The 20,465-nt window shown below is 34.2% G+C and overlaps 1 protein-coding gene across 1 annotated transcript in view; it reads left to right on the top strand.

The window, feature by feature from the left end:
• Positions 1-20,465, top strand: part of LOC111046354 — a 120,501-nt gene that overhangs the window by 40,832 nt on the left and 59,204 nt on the right. Inside the window, exons 11-13 of the mRNA XM_039440729.1 lie at positions 13,590-13,812; positions 17,636-17,693; positions 19,948-20,076. Of these exons, the coding sequence (XP_039296663.1) occupies positions 13,590-13,812; positions 17,636-17,693; positions 19,948-20,076 (410 nt within the window). The remainder of the gene's footprint in view (positions 1-13,589; positions 13,813-17,635; positions 17,694-19,947; positions 20,077-20,465) is intronic.

Raw genomic sequence — 20,465 nt, 5'->3', positions numbered from 1 at the left:
TTCCGTGAGGACTCAGACCACTAAATATTGTAGATACGACTTCAGCTTCTGATTTTTCCAATCTCAATAGCAAAGCACTCTCTTTTATCGACACCATGTAAGCTGATATAGGCTCAACCGGCACTTGCAGTCGATAAAATCGATCTTTGACTATTGTTGACATAAGTCTCTGTGGTACAAAATAGTTCAGAACCTCCTGGTGGAATTTATCAAAAGAGTGACTTGAATTGATCGCCATAGTGATTTTATCGCATAGAGGCCCAACTGTGAATGGCGCTAATAGTTTTAGCATCTGGCCGTCATCTATTTGAGAAAATGGCTGCATTTTTAGTGCAATTGTTAGAAATGATAACAAATCATGAATGTTCAGACCATCAGTGGGTTTCAAATTTTCAGTCAAAGATTCAATGGGGTTATGTATTTTTGAATACATTAAATGTTGTACCTGATTTTGATTTTGACTCAAAATTATATTATTGTCAGGGCCTGCAGCTGCATTCACTTCTCCAGTTGGCGGATTTATTATGTTCACAGAAGGTATATTCACTAGTTTACTTATTCCTGGTTGATTTGAAACTACAATATTTGATGTATTTGGAAACGAGAATGCACTAGGCGATTTCATATTAGCTGGAGAAGGAGGCCTACTCTTAACTTGTTTACTTTGCAAATCTACAGTACGAGCAATGATAGAAGGCAACATATTTATCATCTCATACAACAAGGTTATTGACTTTTCTTGTTTATCTGGTGTTATTGTTGGAAAGGCTTTCAAAGATTGTTCAATCACTGAAATGAAATGAAGAGTCTTTGATTCCAATTTCACAATTTCTTTTCTAGTCAGTTTCGACATTGATTCAAGTTCTTCCAATAAATATAGAATTCGAGAGCTAATTTCTTTTATTGTGCTATAAGAGCTTAACGTTTCATAGGACACTTGTCTACGTTCAGTGAGGTCAGCGATCTTTTGTCTGAACAAAGTTCTCAGACAATCAACTGTCTGACTTTGCATTTCCGATCTATAGGATTTCCAATTCGAACAGAAGTTCATCTTTTACTAATACATCTGGGTTAATTTTATGAGACAAAAATGAATTAATCACACGTTTACTTGTAAATGCCGTTTTCACAATCTCCAGTGTAACCGCCATGTTATCCTATTATAATCAAATCTACTAATTATTAATACTTATTACTTCTACACAATTGAAAAGCTTGATAATTCAATATCACTAAAATTTTTCCTACTTTAGATAAATTAATGGAATCTGATAGTCTGGAACCTGCTACTCATTGAATCACTTAAAAATTTCATTAATTCAATAATATTCCATTGGGATTCAATTTTACCATTTCAAATTTTAATTTCCAACTCCAACACAAAAAACAGGACTAGAAAATTCACTAATGAACCGTACGTTCTGCTACCAATTTTATAGTGTCTTTTGAGAACCTTAATTCTCAGACAACTATGATCAAGTTTGGAAATCATGCGAGACCCTGATGGTGGAGGGGTTGGTGAAATTTCTAGTGCTATTCCAGTGGTGAGGAATCCGAAATAAAAATCATTTGATGATTGATTGCCTCTATATTAAATATTTAAATTCAAACAACACTTTACAATAAATACTTTCTTCAATTAGAGATTATCTTTGTCTTAAGAGACCAAGTTTAACTATATTTATGTCTTTAAGAGACCAAAATTTAAGGGACACATTGAATTCTGATGGAGAAAGATCAAGTACTCATCTTGTAGTTGTCGTCGCGATGTCCGGAGTCCCTGGCGGAGATGAATGATAGGGTGAAGATGATTGGTCGTCCTCCAGGAATGTTCAGGCGTCGCGGCGACAGATCCAAAAGGGAGTTAGTCTTGTTCACTCCTCATCAGCGTTCAATGACATACATCATTGTAAAGTAGTTTTTCTCAAATCGAGTAGGATCCTCAATCACACCCACCTTGGAATCACTTTTTTATGGAATACCAAGCCGTTCTCAGACTTTTTTCTCTCATCTCTGCTTTGAATAGTATTGACTAATAATGTGAATATCTTCGAAACGGTTTGAGATATTGACATGCGGCTTCCGCCATTCATTTTTTCTTGAAATTTCCTATTGAAATCATGCATCACATGACCACCTTCCTATTAAGAAAAAAAGAGTTGCATTCAATATGGTGGATCCAAGATGGCGGACCACATTTTTAAAGTAATTGTAAAGTAGTTTTTTCAATTCGAGTAGGATTCCCAATCACACCCACCGTCAAATTACCTTTGTATAATGTAAGATATAAAGCTGTTCTCGGACTTTTCACCCACTCTGTATAACTGTTTTATGGTAATTATCAATTCAAATTGATAATTTGTTGTTTACGATCTCCTTACCAATACTCTAGGGCATTGTTCCTGCGTAAGAAACATATATAAATATCATATTTAAATTGTCCGGAAGTCTTCAGTTACTCATGCAGTGGCCATTTTGCTTTATTTCACCTATTATTTTTTTTTGATTATGATTGAGCATACGAAATTGGAACATTGCACAATCCTTCATAACAACAGAACAAAACTACAGAGGAATTATGAGATTTTTTTTAAATTTATAGAACAAGATGGCGGCCATTTTGAATTTTATTATCTAAATAACTCAGTAACCGTTTGTTCCATGAACAACACTTGAGTAGAGATAAATTATGAGAAGATTCGTAAACAATATGCTTTTTATTATTAAAATCAATACAGAACTTCAATACATTTCGAAAGAAGAATACAAAAGAAAATTGATACAATTAGCAGAGATTGGAAAACATAGCCAAACTTCGAATAAAACGCATATTGTTAACAAATCTTCATGTAATAATTGTTCTCTACTCAATTGAAATAAATTTTAGTTATTCTTAACTTATGTCAAGATCAAGAGGGTAATGCAACATTGATTATTGTTGAAAATAATCCAAAATAGCTTACAAATGACATTTGAAGCAGATGGAGACTCTTGCATTGTAGTGGCAGACTTCAGCCACATGCATTGGCATGCACTGCAACTAACCCTCAGTGGTGTCCTATCACTGAGGCTGCCATATCTCATTCAATATTGGTCCAATCAGGTACTAAGCGATAGGTGATTTAATTCACTGAAATTAGTTGTTCTTGTCCATTTTCCTTGAAACAAATGATTTCTGAGTTATTTAAGAAACAAAATCGTTTAATAGCCACCATTTTGTTTTATGAATTTGAAAAATTATCACAATTTTTTGTAGCTTTGTCTAGTTGTTATGGATAATTGTGTATTTCAATTTTAAATTCAATTATGTTCAACAATAATTATTTGGAAAAAATAATAAGTAAAAAAAGCAAAATGGCTGCTGTGTGAGTAACTGAAAACTTCCGGACAATTCAAATATGATATTTAGATATGTTTCTCACTCAGGGAAATTGCGCCAGAGTATTGGTACGGTAGGGAGTTTGTTAACACTCTGTATTAATAGAACTAAGGATATCTGCTACTGCAAATATTGACCAGAGACCTGTATAGCAGAAGGAAATTCTTCAAATGGAACTGTAAGAGAAAAACTGTGCCACGATATCAAACATAGTATCTCTTATTCGCTATGGGCTAAGTGACTTTACCTTTTTGTGAACCATTCACACTCTGAACAGCCTGATTCGATAATTATCATTCTAGCCAAGCCCACTCACATAATATGTAACATTGCTTTTCCTGTTGACTGGACAAAATTATTGATAATGATCACTCAAAGTGGCCACTAAAGGTGCGTACAGGTTTACGCGCCGCGAGCATAAGCAATTCACTCTTAATTAGCTGACTATATCTGTATTTTTACAGAAAAGGTAAGATAAAGATATAAAAAGCTTGGCATCAGCTGATTACAAATGAATTGTTCATGTTCGTGGCACGTATATCTGTACGAACCTTCAGAGTGTTAGATCAGTTTGAAGCTTGGTTTTATATCTATATCCTATACCGTTTCTGTAAAAATACAGATATAGTCAGTTGATCAAAAGTGAATTGCTCATATTCGCGGCAAGTATATCTGTATGCACCTTAATGACAGGTCAAGAGTGTCAAGCATGTGTGAACGCATATGTTCAGCAGACAAGTTTTGACATCAGGGGGAGGCTTTGAACAAAAAATGTTCTGATATCAGCCTATATTGTATCATCATTTTTCATTTCTCATTTTTCATTTTCCCTTCATCTTTGCTTATCCATTTGAGGATAGATTATTTTTGTATCCCTATAATATGAAATTGCCAGTGATCTTTTTATTGTTTATGGTTGTTGATTTCATGTTGAAAACTGCTGTCAATCTGCTGTTTTGATCTTTAGGGCCGGTTTCCAAACTCAGGGTTCAGCTGAGTTCTGGACCTTAACTGGCTTTGAACTCTGGAGTCTGAAAATTGACTTTCCAAGTCAAGGCTCTAACACAGTCAAGGAATTAACTAGACTCTGGAGTATAGAGATCACATTAAAATATGCAGTTTATAATTTTGCTTTTTGAGTAAAGGACTGATAAGTCCAGGACTTGAATTAGATTCTTGTCTCTTTCTGAGTTGAAGGTTCATCAGGAATTGTTGAGTCCAAAACTTAAAATAGTGTGATTTTGAACCCTTGACTAGGGTAGGATTCACATTGAAGTTCTAGACTCAACTGAGAAACACATATCAGGTACTGTTTTGGAGTACATGGTAGACTAATAGCTGTCATGGAATACCTGATTTATATGGATTATTATTTATCTAAATTCATTATTTATAGTTTGTTGATTGAGCAGAGTGAGGTCTAATATTCAAGTCAAGGGTTTTGCATTTTTCTTCATGTTTATGTTTTTGTTTAAATGTTTATATTTATGTTTCTCATTCACTACAAAATACAGCAAAAGATTTTCATGGAATTTGACATGTATAATCTGTCCAAACTGTCATGAGTCTTGAAAGATTAAGCCGACCCTCGCCCCCCCCCCCATATGCAGGCACACACGCCTGACCTACCTGCATCATTGATATGCTATGTATACTGCATAGTATACAGGTGGACAGACTGTCCCTTCACTCACACACACAAAAGTGCCATTGGCCTAGCTAGACAGTCTCCTCCTACTCAACGGTGTGACAAAATGGCAGCTTAAGCAACAGAATCGCCATGATAATAAAATTTACTTTCACTACAAAATAAGAACCAAGAAAACAAGTTTGAGAGATAATAAAACAAATATGTAAATGGAAAAACTATTGACTAATGTATGCTTACAATTTTATGATAAAACAAAATTCGTAGTGTTGTATTGGTTGAAATGTATCTGGTCATTTCAAATAACTTTTAATGCCTTTTATCTTCAAAATCTACTGAATTTTTATATTGTACTATTTAGAAATGTAGATTCGACTAGTAAGAACGGAAGATGAGTTACTTTACAGAGAGAATCATATAGAAAGTTTCAACTCAACAAACCCACTGTATTATTTTTTGATGCCTCAGTCATCATATACCTTATATCCGCCTCAACTGAAGGTATATTATCAACCTGGATGAAAAATATTAACTGTCGAGAATAGCAAACACTGCATACTATGATTTTTTAGGAAATTTCCAGTGTTGAAAATATTGTAATCTATGATTCATCTCAGTTTTTGACATACATAATTATCTTATGTTGAATTATAGCATAGAATTATGATCATACACATAATATACATTCATTATATTATGTTATAGTATATTTTATCGGTTGCAAACAATATCTCTGTCTGTCATAGAATCCATGATGAAGCACATATATAGGAACAAAGTGATGAGTCAATTATGAAATTTCATTCAAAACATAGACAACAATATGATGACTGTATTGTATAGTATATGGAAAAATATTGATTTCCATATTCCACATTTCCAAACTGGCAATGAAAGCTGAATAAATTATTGCTGTAATCAAATAAGTTAAATCTCAAACATTTCAATATTTAGACTTCTTAGAGAACTATAAAGTGTAGATTCAGTTTCAGCGCAAGTCAAAACAATGTACAAGATTGATTGTTTCGAGTGCCATAGTGTAAATGAGATGCAACTCAGAAAGCAGTAGCCTACTATTTTAGTGTTTATGGTACTATGGAGAAGAGAGTCAGCCATGCCATACCGCGTGGGCTGTTTCCCCTTCCACAGAGTCAAATCAGATCGCAAATACATAATAATAAACATCAATGAATTCGCAATGAAAATGGCTACATTAATTATTCGTATCATTTCTCTTTAAAATTGCTTGCTTCGAAGTTAGTTGGAAAAAACAATAAAAAATCAAATCGAAAAACCCCTATATTTCAACATTATATATTATTTTATCAAAGAAACTGTTTTATTTATTGAGAAAATGAGTACAACTCATTTATTGCAGTCCATAATGTAATGAATTGAATGACATATGATAGACTTTTTTATTAATAGTTACAGAGATACTTGATTTCCTGTTCACTGTTTACTATGGGGAAGCAAGTCAGTCGCTCCATACTGCGTCAACAGTTTCCCCTTCCATGGCTTCAAATTGAATCGCAAATACATAACAATATACATCAATGGATCTGCAATAGAAGTGGCTGAATTTATTATTCGTCTTATTTTTTTTTTTTTTAAATCATTTGCATTGAAGTTTATTGAAGAAAACAAAAAAACCAAATCGCAAACCCCCTAGATTTTCAGATATATATCATTCTATCAAGAAAACTGTTCAATTTATTGAAAAATGATTAAAACTGATATTGTAGTCCATAATGTAATGAGCTGAATGACATATGATAGAAAGGTCTCCAATCAATGGTTACAGAGATAATTGATTTCCCGTGATAAACTGCTTTTTTCATGTTTTAGGGGGCTAGGGGGAAAGCTCCAAGGGCATTTCTTGGGACTTTTGGGAGAATGACCCTCTGGTAGGGCTCTATCAATAGTGAGGAATTCAGGTTTTATTTGATTTTTGAATTGAAACAGATTTTTTTGGACTTTCATTGACTGGGGTACAAGAAAGGATCTTATGGATACACCACTTCTCAAGGTCACCCAGGTTAACCACCCCTAACCTCAAGGTCATCCAGGTCAATCACCCTAACCTTAAGGTCATCCAGGTCAACCACCCTAACCTCAAGGTCATCCAGGTCAACCACCCCAACCTCAAGGTCATCCAGGTCAACCAACCCAACCTCAAGGTCATCCAGGTCAACCACCCTAACCTCAAGGTCATCCAGGTCAACCACCCTAACCTTGAGGTCATCCAAAAAAAAATAATAAAAAAAAAAATTGAAAGGAAAATGAAAAAAAAAATAAATAAATAAAAAAAAATTAAAAAAAATAATAAAAAAAAAATAAAAAAAAATGAAAGAAACAAAAATTAAAAGAAAAATAATTATTTTTTTTCAATTTTTTTTTTTTTTAATTTTTTTTTTGGATGACCTTGAGGTTAGGGTGGTTGACCTGGATGACCTTGAGGTTAGTGTGGTTGACCTGGATGACCTTGAGGTTGGGTTGGTTGACCTGGATGACCTTGAGGTTAGGGTGGTTGACCTGGATGACCTTGAGGTTAGGGTGGTTGACCTGGATGACCTTGAGGTTAGGGTAGTTGACCTGGATGACCTCGAGGTTAGGGTGGTTGACCTGGATGACCTTGGGGTTAGGGTGGTTGACCTGGATGACCTTGAGGTTAGGGTGGTTGACCTGGATGACCTTGAGGTTAAGGGTGGTTAACCTGGATGACCTTGAGGTTGGGGTGGTTGACCTGGATGACCTTGAGGCGCCTGGATGACCTTGAGATAAAGGCCGGTTCTGGGGCACTTGTGCCCCAGAACCGGCCTTTTATATCTACCTTTTATATCTACTTATAACATTGATTTATTATTTGCATTCGAATATAGAATTATCGGTCATGTTTGAAATTCTGTTACATTGAATCATAATCTTCACTGTAACCAACCCAGTTATTTGTTCAATTTCTTACTTGTTTTAAAATTGCAACATTAGAAAATCTAATTTCAAATGATATTTCTCAAATTGAGACTTTATCGCAATGATTCATGATTGATATTCAGACAAGAATTTGCTAACTCACTCTACAATAAATTGAGGGCTATGGTCAATATGTCTGGTCAATCTATTCGAGCTTAATAAAATAATTTTGGCATGCACCATGGAATAAAAAGTTCAACAAATGAATCGGCACTCAACTTAACATTTCAACTGATATTTCAACTACATTCTTACAAATTAAACAAAATAATAAATGATGAGGATAGTTTCCATCTAAATAGGCTAAAGCCTAATTCAGAGGCCAAGACTTGTTCTGTGACTACATCTTCTCACAGTGATGACTCCTCTAGAACTGCCACTCTTCCATTCAAATTTCCCAATTTCCAAGGAAACTTGTGAAGCACCCAGGCTGATTTCAGGTTGAAAACGTTGTGGGGTGGCACGGTTCAAATACATTTCTGAATATGTTGCATTAATTTCATTACAAAATCCTAGCCAGTACTATATAAATGCTAGGAGACTGCAATGATTTGGATGAATAAGAAGCAAGTTAGTGAATCTTCTATATCAATCCAAAATTCAGGTGCTTACTTGGTGCATGAATGAATTGTTTAAAGATTCCAAACAAGGTTTACTAGAGTTCGTATAGGGAAAATTTAGTTTGATATTTGATCAGTTCAACAAACGTAATGAAAGGCACAAGAAAAACTACAATTCAAACCTCTCAATATTCACCATATTATTACAGAACATCTTTTTCTATTGGGAAATGATAAGCAGCAGCTGTGTGGTGGTGTCCTGGAATACTTCACAAAGGAATGTGTTTGTGTGTGTGTGTTGACTGCTAGCACCAGCATGTCTGAAACGCCTGATTCTAGAACACAAATAACTGAACAGGTTCCTTTTTTTCTAATTCACCTGTGTCTTGTGTGACTGTGGGATGAACACTGATGGCTTTACACTGTTGTGCACACTGTATATATACTCCCAAGTAGGTGGGGAGTCTCCTGATTTATTTTTGTTCATTTTAATTTTTTAATTTTTTTTGTGTATTCAGAGTTCTGACCTTGATCTTTGACCTTGACCTTTGACCTTGACCTTGATTTTGACCTTGACCTTTGATCCTATGAGAAGTCTAGCACACATTGACCTTGTGGGGAATCTGGCACAGGTGTGTCAGAACATACAAAATATATCTACCAACTTTATGAGACATGAATAAATTAACATTTCATTCTATGTTATTTTGTAATGAGAATATTAGTAAGCAATTGAGTTTCTCTAGAAAAATGTATTTAAAAAAACAATCTGGAATATAATTTCAATTCAATTCAATTTACTTATTCACACACACACACACAAACACACACACACACACACACACACACACACACACACACACACACACACACACACACACACACACACACACACACACACACACACACACACACACACACACACACACACACACACACACACACACACACACACACACACACACACACACACACACACACACACATAAGATACATCAATATGGAATAAAAATCAATTACATCAATAAAAAAACATTACAGTTTAAGATAAATAACATGAATATGAGAACACGTTACAATATTAGAAGGCAATTTATACATGTTATGCGGTGAAGAAGGGTAGATGATCAACAGTTCTTCCAACTATGGCTATCCATGTCATAGGAAGGCTTTTGATCCTTGGAAATTCTTGGAAAGGATTGGGAAAGGGATAAGATAGAGCACAAGTAGTGGAAGTGAGCGCACCATTCAGAAAAGTTCTCTGTTAACTTATTATAGTTCTCAAAGGTAGAAGAAGTGGTTAATTTTGATCCAAGCATTGATATCTGTTTTTACTTATTTTGTTATCTTGGCTCAGCTAATAATTTGTTCAGGAATTTTATTTATAATTTTAGTGCTTAAATGAATGAGTTGTCTTCTAATATTTTCAATGTTAGTATTATAGATTAGGTTCTTATTTGAGGTGGGTCTTAAATTGTATTGATTATCGATAGTATTATTAGTGCAAATTAAATTATTTTTATATTTAAATATATACTTCACTACATTCATTACATACAACTGTCTAACTGTCAACATGTTAAACTCTTCAAAAGTCAGGTTTGTTGGGAAAAGTCTAGGCTTATTTAAGATTGTTTTAATGATTGATTTTTGAATTATGAAAAGCTCTTCCAAGTGGGAATTATAACAGCCCCCCCCCCATACTGAAATCCCATACTGAATTATGGACTGTACCAGTGCAAAGTATACCATTTTAAGATGACTTGAGTTTAGAATTTTTTTTGCTTTGTAGAAATTATAAGAAAGATATCTGACTCTTTTGCATAAAAATTTGATATGGATGTCCCACTTCAAATATTCATCTATTATGACACCTAGATATTTTGTGCTTGTTACTCTTTTCACTAAGGGACAAGTGCAGTTATTGAAGTAAATGTTGCAGTTCGAATGTAGTCTCAGATTCATATTTTCGTCGGGTTTACCAGTTGTATTGAGTGCAAAGGTGATGTAATTGGTTTTATCAATGTTCAAGCTCAAAGTGTTTTTGTCTAATCATTTTTTAATGAGAGAACAATTCTGTTCTGCAATTTCATGAGCCTCGATCCACGATTTCCCATAGAAAACAGCTGCAGTGTCATCTGCGAATGATATAGTTGTTGAGTTTTTTAGTTTCAGGCTCAGTAAATCATTCACATGAATAATAAAAAGGATTGGTGAAAGTACAGTTCCCTGAGGCAACCCGTAAGAGGTCATTTTAGAGGTATCAGTACATCCATTTATTGTTAAAGACTGTGTTCTATCTCTCAAATAGCTTTTAATTAATTCTAGAAAAATTCCCCTGAAGCCATATTTCTCGAGTTTATTGTAAAGGGAGTAATGTGGAATAGTATCAAAAGCTTTTCTGATATCCAAGAAAACCGCTATAGATTTGTAATTGGAATTCAGGTTTTGTGAAACAGTATTAGCAAATTTAATCAATGCATCTTCCGTGCTCTTCTCAGCCTGAAATCCAAATTGATTTTCATTTATTATTTTATGCTTGCTCAAAAACAGGACTTATCTCTTCTTTATAATCTTTTCCATAATTTTTGCAAGATTACTGATAAGACTGATTGGCCTGTAATTGCCAGGATTTGATGGATCTCCTTGCTTGAAGAGAGGTTTTATTTTGGCTTTTTTGAAGTGTTTGGGTGAGTAGCCTTGCTCGAAACATTTATTAAAAATCGTGGCTAGTGGTTGTGAAATAGTGTGGCCTATTTGCTTGAGTACTGTGTTATTGAGATTATCCATTCCTGGGGCGCAATTATTCTTCAGCTCTTTTATTGTCTCTCCAATTTCTTAAGAATCTGTTGGTCTCATGAAGAAAGGATTCAGTAGATTTGTTTCGGTTATATCGTTGTTGTGATCAAAGTTGGGAGAATTCGCTAGTTCATTGTTCAAAGCTATAGCCTGTCTTTCACCAACATTGGTAAAAAAGTCATTAAGCCTCTTGGCTTCAACTCTGATCCTGTTACACTCCTTTTTTCCTTCCCCGATTGCCTCATTAATACTCCTCCAAAGCTTTGAACTATTGTTTTGACATTGCTCTTTTCTACCTTTATAATATTTCTCCTTCGCTTTACTTATGAGCCTATTCAATGTGTTCCGATAAATTCTGTATTCATTTATTGAATCAGCATTTGCAGGACCTTTCCTTATTCTATCATGCATTCTATCCCATATAGTAATTGATCTTATTATTCCTTGCGTTATCCAAGGCTTCAAAGGGCGGTTTCGGCGAGGAATGTTTATCTCAGTTTTGACTGAAATTATAATACCATTCAACCGTTCCACAAACTTTTCAACAAGTATATCTATATCTTCATTTCCAAAAATTGTATTCCAGTTTTCTTTTTCCAATTTTTCAGCAAGAAGTCTGTAGTTGTATGATATTTTTATGCTGTTTGCAGGCATTATTCTATTTGATGTGGTTTTGGGATTCCGTTCATTACCTAAATGTAATAGAACCGAATAATGATCCGTTATTGTTGTCTTGAAGATGTTCCCAAATATTAAGCTGAAATTGCTATTTGTGTATTTGAAAAAGATATGATCTATGCACGATTCAGATGTGGTTGATACTCTAGTACTCCCATTTATATGAGATTTGAAGCCTTTGCTCATTAAAATATGCATGTATTCCTGAACCTGTATACTAGTTGATTGAATATTCATATTTATATCACCAACCATACAAACACTCATTGAATTGGGTATATTGTCACGGAAATGGTTTAGGATGTTGACAAAATTCTCGGTGTTATGATTACTGGGTGATCAATAAATTCCTATAACTCTGAACATTTTATCATTTGGTGTTTTCAAGTCCAAGCACAACGAGTTTGCATCAACAATGTCACAAGCGATAACACTGACATCAATATTATCTCTAATATAAATGCACAGACCGTCACATTTGTTAATTTTTCGAATATTTATTTACTTCGGTGTAACCTGGGATCTTGTAAGTAAATGGAATGTTCTCGGTTAGCCAAGTTTCAGTAAGAACTATTACATGAATATATGTTTTTAAGCTGTTTATAGCCTACAACAGATTAACTGATTGAAATTTGCATGAAGGCTGCGGATATTGGTCGATAAGATATTTAAGAATTCAATATTTTTTCCATTTATTGGAGGAACATCATTGATATACTCATCGATTTCAGGAGTGATGTTATCAATTTCCAGCAAAGTACGAATTTCATCAATATCAGCCATGATCAAGTCTGTTATCAAGTCTGAATTCAATTTATTATTGTTATATTACTATTATTATTGTGTTAATAATGACATTGATTATAAAAACATTCACATTGGAAGATGAAATTCCAAGGCAATCCTTGTATCATGTTTTTGAAATCATATTAAGGTTATGCGACAGTCATAAATAAGGTTGGAAACCTTTGGTTGCAAACCTGAGGAAACCTAAGGTTGGAAACTTGCAAACTATGGATATTATGAACTTTGATATTAATTGAAATAATTCAGGTATTCCATGACAATACCTCATAGGCTCGGCTATACCTTCAGGTTGGATATACCTTTGGCTATGGGTTTAGGTATACCTTATAGGTTGGCCAAGTTTGGCCATACTCCAAAACAATAACTGAAATGTGTTTGCCTAGTTGTCTAGAACTCATTTTAAATCATTCCCCAGTCGAGGGTCTAAAATCATGCTGTTTCAAGCTCTAGACTCAATTATTCTTGATAAATCCTCGACTTGGGAAGAGGAAAGAATCTGATTCAAGTCCTGGACTTATAAGCTCTTCACTCAGAAAGCGGAGTTATAAACTCCAGACTGTAATGTCATCTTTTAACTCCAGAGTCTGTTTAAGTCCTTGATTACATTAACACAGTGACTTGGAGAGCCAATTCTCCGACTCCAGAGTTGAAAGCCAGTTTAAAATTTAGCTTAATCTCAAGTTTGGGAACCAGCCCTGAGTTATTCCAGTTCTCATGAATTGATTACCAGGTTGATTGATTCCAGGTGACTGAGGGTTTAGACATAGTTCATTCTTCCTACTACAGAGTGGTCACTGTTTTGAAATTGAAAAACACTGATACACTTAGACAAATTTATTATTATGATGAAGTAAACATTCATGAAGCCGATAATGAGTTGACAATAGAAGTAATACAGTATATGTTCCTTCAAGTAAAAGAAAATGAAGATGGATCCACCGAAGAAGGATTAATAAAAGTCAAATTAGGTGAGATATCTTTCAAATTTCGGGAATGATATTTTTTTCAATAAATTTTTATATATTGGAAGTTCTCCATAAAAATTGAAAATATTTATTGTTGCAGCCACCAAGGTGGGCACAATAGAAAGTTAGTTAGTAGGTAGCTGTTAAGGTAGAGCCAGGTGAGAGTGAGCGGTTACACATTTATTGTGGACAAACAGACCACAACAATAAGATGATTGAATAGAGCAGTGGTTCTCAAAGTTTGGAGCGCGACCCTAAAGGGGGGCGCGATGATTCCTCAGGGGGGGGCGTGAAGCTTGGTTGAAAAATTATATGAATTAATTTACTTCTTAAATAATTACGATGAGCATCTTTCTTTTTTCATACTTTTATTATCTATTGATTGATACAATAAGTACATCATAAAAATTATGGGGAGAGAAAAAATAATGACTTTCCCGAAGCCCCCCACCACTCTCCCACAAACTGGTGAAAGCATTTTTTTGAATGATTGATACATTTTTGAAGGACATTGACATGTATTGGAGCAAATGTGTAGGCATTTGTACAGATGAAGCTCGGGCTATGTCAGGAAAGTACACTGGACTTTGAGGATAAAAAAGGTAGCACCAGAAGCTAGATGGACACACTGTATAATTCATAGTGAGGCTTTAGCAGCAAAAGGTATGAATCTTGAACTTGATGGAGTTTTACATTGAAACAGTCAATCTCATTAAAGCTTGAAACAAGGATACAAATGTTGAGTAGGTTCATCACACATAACAACATTATAACAAAGCTGTGTTCAACAAAGAGCGGGATCCATCTTGAAGTGAGATCAACAACAAGGTAATGACTGCATAGGAGAATGATGATCGACTCTTGAGAACGACTCTTTGGAGAACAGCTCTACAAAACATCTCTGCTGGATCTAGTAGGAGCAATAGTAGCGGTATGTCAAAGTATCAACTGAGTGGCTGATGCCATAGTGGCATGGGTGCATTATTAAAATTGGATCTCACTGTTGGTAGATGAATAACTTACTGCAACTGGTTGGCATTAACATTCATCACACTAAGGGCAAGATCCACCAAATTCATGTTAATGCTCCACTTTGTAGTCTACAATTAACACTAACTGATGACTTCAACAAAAGATTGAGAAATTTGATTCCACCAACAAAAACTAATGTTACATTACAAAACGACAGATTAGAGTGGAACAGGGTGGCAGTGGGCCATAATGATACTTGTTTCACATTGTTATCATGTAGAACCCAACCTAGAATGATCCAACTATATTTCGAAACCACAAGTTTTCTTTACCAAATTGAGTGGAGATTAGCCTACAAATTCTAGTAATCAATGATAATTATAGTGCAGTTTCTTCAGTTGTGTGATTTATCTAATTCAATTCCGGTTGTAGTGTTTTAATAATTGTTATATAGTTTTTTTTTGTAAATAGATCAAATTCCACAGGATGTCTTCTAGCCCTTATTCTGTCAATGTTGTGTTGCCTAAAGCTATCAAAAGAAGAAGGAACACAGCATCCATTAACAGTGGAAGAACACATCTAGTCAATTATATTGAAAAATAAGTCGATTTCGACCAGATTATATTCAAATTATCAACCCTTTCTCTCATCCATCTAGGTTGGCGAACAACATAATCATCATCACTGTCACTCCCAAATGCCAATTCGTATGCTCTTCTAGTATTAACATTCAAAAGGATACCGCCATTTTTTTCTGATTACAGATGTTGACTGACCAACTTTGGCCGGTTAACTCTATAATGGCTCATTAGTCCTAATGGTGTATGGTGAAACCCGATTTTGTCAGTTAAGGGCTAATTGAAGTTCATGCTCCCTCTAACAACAAGAGTTTAGTTCCTGGTGAAACCCGGCCTAGAAAATGCAATAATTATATTCAAACATCTATGATTCTATTGCAAATCCATTGAACTATAATTATCAATTAACATTGCCATTCAAAGCTAACACAAAAATAAATTTATTGCTTGAGTACCTAAATTAATTCTGACAGATCTTGAACAACTTCAACCTTCACCTTCAAAACCTTACCTCAGTTATCCATGCAACCCAACCTAACATCACATTGAAAACCAAACATAGCTCAACTTTACATTGAAAAACATGAGCCAATTCACTAATAACATTATAATAAGGATGATGAATAGGAGAAATAGAAATTACAGTTGATTAGGCTCACAGAAAGTGATGATGGCAGTAATGATATGTTACAGGGTTAACAAGACACCATGATCAAACCCTGAAAGGAAGAGATTATATATGACTGCTTGCCTATTATAACAACTCTAATTTCATCACAAAATTCATATTGTGACATGTTCATGTTTGGTTGGGTTGCATAGGTTAGGTTAGGTTTTCAAGGGTAAGAGTCAAGGTTGCCTCACATGTTCCATAAAATTACATAAGCTACTTGTTTTAATGAACTAACTTTTTGAAACAACTTCTCCTAGGAGTCAATATTGTTCACTGTTACAATGAATACTAAGAATCTAATCGCTACTACGAATCTAATCCTATTATATTGAGTGAGCAAATTCGGTATTTTTATAACTACCTAGTTATTCATATTTATATCTGGTTATTTATGTTAAACGGACCTCAAAAATGGCTCTTAAAGTTTTCAAAAAATTTGGAACATAGTAGGTCTATGATATAGAAATTCGATTGCACTAGGTATCATCCTTGGAAAAACTCGCTGAATGACATTAAAAGAATAATTCATCCTTGGCTGAAACAGCTGTGAATAGTAAAAGAGTGAATGAGTGAGTGAGTATATGAAAAAAAAAATATTGCATCCCAAAATTTATAAGATGACATGTTGCCAGCTGTGAATTAATATTAGCATGATCATTTTAGAAAATTGTGTTCTGTTTATCGATAAATGAAAATAACAAGTGGAGCTCATTGCCCCGATATTTATTATGAAGAGACAAGAACGTAACAACTGATAAAACTCTGTGAACTTCATCCTAGTTATTGATCTTCTTGATTCTTCCCTCCCTCTTGTATCCTATTATATCAAGCGAGTAATTCCTGTATATCCGTTTATATTTCTATATGTTATTTTAAAATTTTTATATCTGGTTATTTTCCTGTTTTTATAACTGGTTATCTGGTTATTTATGTTGAATGGATCTCGAAAACGGCTCTAATGATTTTCACGAAATTTGGAACATAGTAGGTTCATGATTTAAAAACTTGATTGCACTAGATCTCATTCCTGGGAAAACTAGCTGGAGGACATGGAAAGGATGAATCATCCTTGGAAAAACAGATGATAATTTCATCTTCTGTCGATAACAGGAGATGCGTGTGCCTGTGTGAGAGATCAGCTGTGTAATCAATTAGCTTACCATATCTTGCGAGAATTCTAGAGAATTTGATCCTATCAAAAAGATTTGATTTGTTGACATGAGATGGTATATCATAATATTCAAAGTTAATCATTATTTTACAGTTCTGAGTGACTAGTGAGTGTTATTTTTTATTCAATTTGGTTTGTAAACGATATGAATTAGGACTCTCATGTTTTCAGATATTCATAGCCTCCTTTTTAGAATATTTCTAGTGTATAAATAAAAATTCTGGGAAAAAACATCCATGGACTGTGCCTGTTAGTCCTTCGCCAATCATTATTTAAGAATTAAGTTCTGTTTATCAATGAATAAAAATAAGCAGCTAAGCTCAGTGCCCGATATCAATGTATTATTTGACGTTTTCGATGGTTAGAAGACAGAACAGGACAACTGAGAGAGAAGTTTTCATGACTAACTAAAATCTATGTCATCCTTTTCAGATCATTTTCGTACGTTATTGCCTGATGTACAGTTTGAAGAGAGACATATGCATCACAGGTCAGTCATGATTTTAATCTAATATATGAACCTACATAATATACCCATCTAATTTAATTAAATCAAATTAAAATCCTAGAGACTCAAAGTAGTGTGGAATGGAGAGTCCTAGAGCTTATTTGAATACAATTTTTTTTTTTAAATTTGGTAGGTGATGTATGATGTATTAATTGATCATCAGGAGCTTTTGTTCGAAAATTATTAGATTTCAAAGTTCAATCAAAATGAAACGTTTTTTCATGATGTGAATATTTCTTCTAGGTTTGGTTTTGAAGCATCTAAATTTAAAAATCTATATAGTGAAAATAATTGAGGACTGATAATTTTGTTAAGTGAACAACAACAATAAGACTCAACCTATTTTAGACTGGACCTAACCTTATCTGAATTTGTCATAGAAATAGCACAAGGTTACCTTTTCTTCCCTCTCCCTATATTTTTGAATGTTGTATGAGTATTGTATGAATCAATGAAATCAATGAAAATAGTAGAAGATAGAATCATCCACAATTCTATACCAATTACTACTTGTTTCCTAACCCAGCCTAACTATTAAAGTTTTGGACTTTGAGATGGTCCTGGGTCAAAAGCAAGGTGTGTAAGGAATATAGTCTGGGACTCTTCGGTTCCAGACTATGTAGGTACTATGTCTACTAACTCCCAGCAAAAATTCAGCTCTCTCCTGATTTGTTGCACATCAATTGACTGAGCTACTTCATATATATCAATCACTCCTAGACAAATTTGTATATAAGTTATATGTATCATTGTTGTGGATTCCAGTCCCATCATTCAGATATAAACTGAATCTTGAGATGAATTTTCATTTATAAAGATAACTCCCAGATTTTAATCTTCATCATGATTTAATTGTTGATGTGATCAATACAAAATCTTCATTGCCCATATTGAACTAATAATAATGGGTGTTTCAAAAAGGATGCACATCAAATTTTAAGGGAATATATTTCCTATATAGGGAATATTTTGTTCCCCCAAATAACAGTTGGCACTACCATACTCATTGTTGAAGCAGCATGCATAATTTACATTTACTAGTGCTTGTTAGTATACATTTGTAATCTGTAGTGTCTGTGTATGTTCAAATATGTTTTTCTCAAAGGATGAACATGTGTTTATTATTGAAAGTGATTTTGCATAAAAATCCCATAAACGAGTGTAAGACAAATTCAGTTTGAAATTTACCAATCCTGCAGTACCTAATAACACCACAATAACAAGTCTGATTGATGAATTCTGTGAGACTGGAAGTGTACTGGATTGGAAAAGCACAGGTTGACCGTCAGTGTTAACAGAACAAGTTCTGGACAATGTGAAACAACGTTTGACTACATCACCCAGGAAATCACTTGGAAAGTTATCTGTACAGGCTGGATTGTCACTATCTTCCACTTTCAGGGCTACTGAAATATTGAATCTGCATCCTTACCACATTATGTGTCAGTCATTTGTGAACTGAAGGATGTTTACCATTAGAAATGTATACAGTATTATTGTTAGATACATTCCCTTGTTCATGACATCAGTATTGAAATATTTGATCGTGTATATATCAGTGACAAAGCGTGTCAAATATGGAGTACTGAAAATCCTCACACATTTCAAGAATGACCATTACATGCTTGTAAAATTGGTGTTTGGTGTGTGATATCCAGGCGTTGTATTGTAGGGCCTTTATTCTTTGACAAATCTGTAGATGGTGTGGTGTATCTCAACCTTATTCAACAATTTATAGCATTGTTAGACTTAGACGATCAAGATTGTTTGTTTCAGCAGGCGGATAATGCAACATGCCATACTTCTGCTGAAATGATGAACATGTTACAAGCATTTTTAGACTATCATGTGATATCAAAAGTATTGTGGCTGGCAAGATCCTCAGATCTTACTCCAGCTGACTTTTTCCTTTGGAGGAATTTAAAAAGTAAGGTTTTCAATAACAATCCTCATACACTTGACGAATTAAAGGCTAATATTGGAAGTGAGATTAAAATCATTTCTGAGCAGACACTACAAAAAGTGGCTGCAAATGTTCAAATCAGCATTACTAGTGGGGGAAGCCATTCAAACATTACTTTGGAAGTTTTGAAGGTAATTTGAATATAATAAAGGTAATAATTCCATACAGCATAGCTTATAATTACTTTAATAACTCAATGCAAAAAATTCACATTCTCAAACTTCCATGTGCATCCTTTTTGAAACACCCATTATGTTAAATTATTGTTCACAGAGAGAAAATAGACTACCGTTTGGACAGAGAAAAAGTGCAATTATCCAATGGAGAAGGCAAAGGAATCACTATTCAAGTTGAATCTCAAGATGATACAACAACCATTATTGGAAATCCATCTGAGATAGTGTGAGTGAGGATTAATTCATGTAGAATTAGAAATGTTGAGCTTTTTTCAAACTGGAGAACAGCTTGCTCCAGAATTGATATTATTGGAAATTGTATAGGCCTATGCTATTTGGAAACCATACCTTATTCATCCTTGGAATCTAGTAAATTTATTATATTGGCTGCTTATTCTGAAATGTCTTAGTCCAAAGATTTCAACTTTTTTCCCAGAAATGAAGAATGTTAGGCAATTTTGACCTGCTTTTTCTTCCCAATGTCTTTGACTGATGATGAATATGGAGAATATATTTGCTTCCCTTATCAATAACATCTATGCTTCTCATTCAGTCATTGCTGGAAGCTCTAAGTGAATTCTAGAATTCTAATAGTATAAGAATAGTAGAATTCCA

This window comes from Nilaparvata lugens, chromosome 14 (genome assembly GCF_014356525.2).
Source record: "Nilaparvata lugens isolate BPH chromosome 14, ASM1435652v1, whole genome shotgun sequence".
Taxonomy (NCBI): domain Eukaryota; kingdom Metazoa; phylum Arthropoda; class Insecta; order Hemiptera; family Delphacidae; genus Nilaparvata; species Nilaparvata lugens.
This window is presented reverse-complemented; position numbering and strand designations above follow the sequence as displayed.